Source organism: Heterodontus francisci, chromosome 10 (genome assembly GCF_036365525.1).
Source record: "Heterodontus francisci isolate sHetFra1 chromosome 10, sHetFra1.hap1, whole genome shotgun sequence".
NCBI lineage: Eukaryota > Metazoa > Chordata > Chondrichthyes > Heterodontiformes > Heterodontidae > Heterodontus > Heterodontus francisci.
The window spans coordinates 19,350,399-19,356,398 of NC_090380.1; the positions used below are offsets into that span (position 1 = coordinate 19,350,399).

The 6,000-nt window shown below is 44.5% G+C and overlaps 1 protein-coding gene across 1 annotated transcript in view; it reads right to left on the minus strand.

Moving 5' to 3' along the window:
• Positions 1–5,069, minus strand: part of LOC137374092 (coiled-coil domain-containing protein 122) — an 84,872-nt gene extending 79,803 nt beyond the window's left edge. Inside the window, exon 1 of the mRNA XM_068039849.1 lies at positions 4,953–5,069. Within this exon, the coding sequence (XP_067895950.1) occupies positions 4,953–5,069 (117 nt within the window). The remainder of the gene's footprint in view (positions 1–4,952) is intronic.
• Between the last annotated feature and the right edge of the window lie 931 nt (positions 5,070–6,000).

A 6,000-nucleotide genomic window follows, 5' to 3' on the forward strand; every position in this document is an offset into this window, starting at 1 on the left:
TTTGGAACCAAAGGGGAAATTATAACCTCAAAAAATGGATATATTGGGTCGGGTGGGAGGCTAAAGTGTTAAAAACCTGAATATTGACACAAATCGCCTTTCAACCCGCCCAATTTTAATGGAGGCAGGACGGGAAGGGGGTGAAGGGGGCGACAACCCACTTCGAGGAAGCAGGTAGGCATTTTCACTGTTATAATGAGCCTGTAAGCCTCATTATTATTCAAGATTTGAAATTTAACTGCGGACTGCTGAGCCTCGGGAAATCAGGCAGCTACACTGAGGCGAGGATTGCCAGATGCAGGAGGTGAGTGCCTTTTCACTTATCTACTGGATCCAGTGTGCTTACCTGGGCAACCCCCCGCATTCAGATATCCAACCCCGTTCTTCTGATCTCCCCAAGAGGTCTCTGACCTCTCCCGCCCCAGGTCTCCTAGTCACCCTCCAGGCTTCTGACTCCCCCCACCCCCACCCACCAACTGCAGCCACAGCCCAAGGCCTCTGATTCTTATGACTCCCCACTGAGACCTTCAAGCAACCCGGTACCTGACCCTGTCTCGAATTCCCAGGAACACTGCCCGTCCCCGGGATCTGTGTCCTCCCCAGCTGCCCTCCATTCCAGAAGCATGGACCTACCTTGTACTGCGGCCTCCCCCAAACTGGTTCCCATGCAACTGGAAGCTAAGTCTGTCAAACAGGCTGGCTTCCAGGTGGGGATCCAATTGGTGACATCATAGCGTGCAAGGCAATCGGGCATCCTCACAGTCCTTCTGATCTCTCTCCGACCTTCCCCATGATGTCCCTGACCTACCCACCAGGCCTCCAATCATGCCCTCCCCCCATAACTGGAACCCAGATTCAGCATTACCCCACCTGCCCCATCCCCAGGATTCATCCCCTGCCCCAAATCTGGGAACATGGAACGATCTTGGCCTGCAGCCTCCACTGAAATGCATCCCTACCAAATGGAAAATAAGCCTGTCAATCAGGTGGGGGAAATGATCAGTGACATTGTGTGCATGCTGTGGAGTTAAAACTCCATATTGTAAGGGGTACCCCGGGCCCCCCACCCACCCCCAGGTTCCCTGCGTTTTACTGACTCCCTCCAGTCCTGGCCAGGTATGTTAAAAACCAGCCAAATCCTCTGGATTATTAGCAACATAACCATTACGCTATCATACCCTTTATCAGTGTATATTGGTAATTTGGGAATATTCTTGGGGATAGTTTCTTTGGCATGATTTCCACCCATAACTCTGCATTAACAACAGTTCAACATTGAACTAAGTATAGATAATTGGGAGAAGATTTTTAATGGAAGTATTTTTGCTTCTGTAAGTGAGGTGTGTGCCATGTTTGAGCCTTGCACAGACAAAGTGCAGAGCATTGCCAATGAAGTAGGCTTATATTATACACAGCATCTCAAATGGATAACGCCATAAAAAAAGGTACTGGAATACTCGACTTTATGGAAAGAGGTATATAAAAGTCAAGATGTAATAAAACCTTACTACAACCACAGTTGGAATACTATGTGCTGTTTTGGGCTTCATATTATAGCAAGGAAGTTGAGGCAAGAGATGATACTGTGCACATTCACCAGGGGACTGACTGGTATGAGGAAAATACAATTATGAAGAAAGCCTTGAAAAATTTGGGCTGATTTTGTTAGAGTAAATTGCTGGGTGATTTGATAGAAGTGTTCAAATTATGAATGGATGGTTCAGAGGAGCTTTAAATAGACTTTTTTTAAAGAGTTGGAAGGTTCGAGAATGAGGAGACATTGATATAAGATTAAATGTAAGAAATTTAAGACAGAGAGCAGGAGAAGCCTTTTTTCATATTGGGTTCAAAGTCTGTGGAATGCACTACTGGAGTTGATAATTGAAGCAGAGACCATATCATCATTTAAGAATAAGTTAGATCATTGGAAGGTTCCAGAATGAGGAGATATTGACGTAAGATTAAATGTAAGAAATTAAAGACAGATAGCAGGAGAAGCCTTATTATATGTTGGGTTGAAAGTCTGTGGAATGCACTACTGGAGTTGATAATTGAAGCAGAGACCATATTATCATTTAAGAATAAGTTAGAGCGATGCTTGCCCAATAGGTAGACAAACGTTGAAGACATAAGGGCCAAATAGAGAACCCTTACCAGTGTACTTATAGAACATTACAGCGCAGTACAGGCCCCTCGGCCCTCGATGTTGCGCCGACCTGTGAAACCATCTGACCTACACTATTCCATTTTCATCCATATGTCTATCCAATGACTACTTAAATGCCCTTAAAGTTGGCGAGTCTACTACTGTTGCAGGCAGGGCGTTCCACGCCCCTACTACTCTCTGAGTAAAGAAACTACCTCTAACATCTGTCCTATATCTATCACCCCTCAACTTAAAGCTATGTCCCCTCGTGTTTGTCATCACCATCCGAGGAAAAAGACTCTCACTATCCACCCTATCTAACCCTCTGATTATCTTATATGTCTCTATTAAGTCACCTCTCCTCCTCCTTCTCTCCAACGAAAACAAACTCAAGTCCCTCAGCCTTTCCTCGTAAGACCTTCCCTCCATACCAGGCAACATCCTAGTAAATCTCCTCTGCACCCTTTCCAAAGCTTCCACATCCTTCCTATAATGCGGTGACCAGAACTGCACGCAATACTCCAGGTGCGGCCGCACCAGAGTTTTGTACAGCTGCAGCATGACCTCGTGGCTCCGAAACTCGATACCCCTACTAATAAAAGCTAACACACCATATGCCTTCTTAACAGCCCTATTAACCTGGGTGGCAACTTTCAGGGATTTATGTACCTGGACACCAAGATCTCTGCTCATCTACACTACCAAGAATCTTCCCATTAGCCCAGTACTCTGCATTCCTGTTACTCCTTCCAAAGTGAATCACTTCACACTTTTCCACATTAAACTCCATTTGCCATCTCTCAGCCCAGCTCTGCAGCCTATCTACGTCCCTCTGTAACCTACAACATCCTTCGGCAACTCCACCGACCTTCGTGTCATCCGCAAATTTACTAACCTACCCTTCTACACCCTCATCCAGGTCAATTATAAAAATGACAAACGGCAGTGGCCCCAAAACAGATCCTTGCGGTACACCACTAGTAACGAAACTCCATTACATTTGTCATCAACCACCACCCTCTGTCTTCTTTCAGCTAGCCAATTTCTGATCCAAAGCACTAAATCACCTTCAACCCCATACTTCCGTATTTTCTGCAATAGCCTACCGTGGGGAACCTTATCAAACGCCTTACTGAAATCCATATACACCACATCCACGGCTTTACCCTCATCCACCTGTTTGGTCACCTTCTCAAAAAACTCAATAAGGTTTGTGAGGCACGACCTACCCTTCACAAAACCGTGCTGACTATCTCTAATGAACTTATTCTTTTCAAGATGATTATAAATCCTATCTCTTATAACCTTTTCCAACATTTTACCCACAACCGAAGTAAGGCTCACAGGTCTATAATTACCAGGGCTGTCTCTACTCCCCTTCTTGAACAAGGGGACAACATTTGCTATCCTCCAGTCTTCCGGCACTATTCCTGTCGACAATGACGACATAAAGATCAAGGTCAAAGGCTCTGCAATCTCCTCCCTGGCTTCCCAGAGAATCCTAGGATAAATCCCATCTGGCCCAGGGGACTTATCTATTTTCACACTTTCCAAAATTGCTAACACCTCCTCCTTGTGAACCTCAATCCCATCTAGCCTAGTAGTCTGTACTCTGACTTACTGCAACATGCAGTGTCCACCATTGCACTGAGCCGTAACATTTTAACAAACATATATGTACACATTATATCAGACATTGTGTATTGCAGGCAGATTGCATTTACATGAATGTGTCCTCTATAAGCAGGGGGACAGTATTACATGCTGTCATGTGATCTTCTCATCATTGGTAGGCAGATAAAAATACATTCTATCAGATTTCAGCTCAGGTATAAACCAACAGTCACTGCATTTAATGCTAAACAGGTAAAGGAACAGCATTTGGTACGAACAATGGCCTAGAAATTCAGGCTTGCCTATTATTGCACAGGGCTAAACAGTAAGTTCTGAGGCGCCCCCATATTCAGCCACAGACCTCATTGACAGCAAGCCGGCAAAGCGCTAAGAACCTGTTGGCAAAGAGTGAACAAAGATCAGGTCGCTACCAGCAGTGCAGTGGCCTTCCAGTATGAGGATTGGGTCAAGGTGATCAGTGTCATGGTGGGGTGGACAAATCAGAGGGCGCGATGGAGGGAGATCAGAGAGCAGGGTGGGGAATAGATCATGGCTGGGGTGCAATAAGAACATATGTTGTGGGTCAGGGGACATGATTGGGTTTCGGGTGGGGGTGTCTAATGATCAGGTTGGGGGTAGAGATTAGGTCGGGAGCAGTGACTGGCAGCAGCCTATGTTCTTTAAATGAGGGATTGGAAGGAGCAATCTTGCTCTTCCTGGCTCCATAGTCAAGTAATTTGCTTCCTTACTTTTTCAGGTGATCCTAGGGCTGCTTCAGGTTAAACCAATCTTGGAGATGGGTTCTGGAGCAGGTCTTAGCCCCCTTATTTGCATATGCAAAGGACCTAACATCCAATAGCTCCACATCAAGAGGCAATTCTGCATGTTAGGATGGCCAATGGAAGCCAACGGAGCTATTGAATAGGGGGGAAAGTCACCTTTTGGCCACACTAATTTATTAAAAAATCTGTACAACAGTGCAAGCTTTCTGAATACATTCTGTGAGGATTAAGTAGTAAACAACTGCTTTTCATTTTAACTTTGCAAAGCAAGTTACTTGTAACAGGTTTGCATCCACACTATATATGTTTTGTCACTTGATTTTGTAATATCCTGACTGCAGAACAGTATGCATGGTACACAGAAATTAACTTGAAATCTTGTTCCCTCAATGCAATATAAACCAATTTACCTGCAAGTTACTAAGAATGTTCTTGTTTTTTTCTGCTTCTACTGACTGTTGTTGTTGTTGTTGTGCTACTTCTTTAACTATCTGCGAAAGAGAAAGCTGTGTACTTTGTCCAGCCATACCTCAAAAAAGCAAAAAATACTGAATATAATTAATATTTCAATTAAGTTACTTATGTTACATTATGCATAAATGGACTTAGCATACTTCATTGGGAAACAAGATTTAAAGGGGTGAATTTCCTCACCATTTTTTTGCATTAGCGATGCTTAAACAGTACAGGATATTCAGGTGGGAGTCGTTTCTGCCGCTTTTGCACCTTTGAAATGCTACCGGCTCAATTTTCTTAGTTATTGAATTTTCCTGTGATCTGCGTGCTGAGCTCCTAGCAGCTTTAATTGCATTTGTCAGTGTAAGAGCCACAGCATAGCAGTTGAGGATTTCCTGGGTTCGCACTACTAATGCACTCTGAGTAATTTAGACTGAGATTTATGAGGATCACCCAATATAGGAAGAAGTGAGGAGTTCCTGACAAAAAGAGTGGAGATTTTGAATTCAGATTGCTGCAGCTCCAAAATGCTTTTCAACATGGTTTTTTTAAAACCATCCACTTACAAACACTTGGAATAGCTCCTTACAAAGAACAGTACAGCACAGGAACAGGCCATTTGGCCCTTCAAGCCTGTGCCGATCTTGATGCCTGCCTAAACTAAAACCTTCTGCACTTCTGGGGTCCGTATCCCTCTATTCCCATCCTATGCATGTATTTGTCAAGATGCCTCTTAAACGTCGCTAGCGTACCTGCTTCCACCACCTCCCCCGGCAGCAAGTTCCAGACACTCACCACCCTCTGTGTAAAGAACTTTGCCTCGCACATCCCCTCTAAACTTTGCCCCTCTCACCTTAAACCTATGTCCCCTAGTAACTGACTCTTCCACCCTGGGAAAAAGCTTCTGACTATCCACTCTGTCCATGCCGCTCATAACTTTGTAAACCTCTATCATGTCGCCTCTCCACCTCCATCGTTCCAGTGAAAACAATCCGAGTTTAT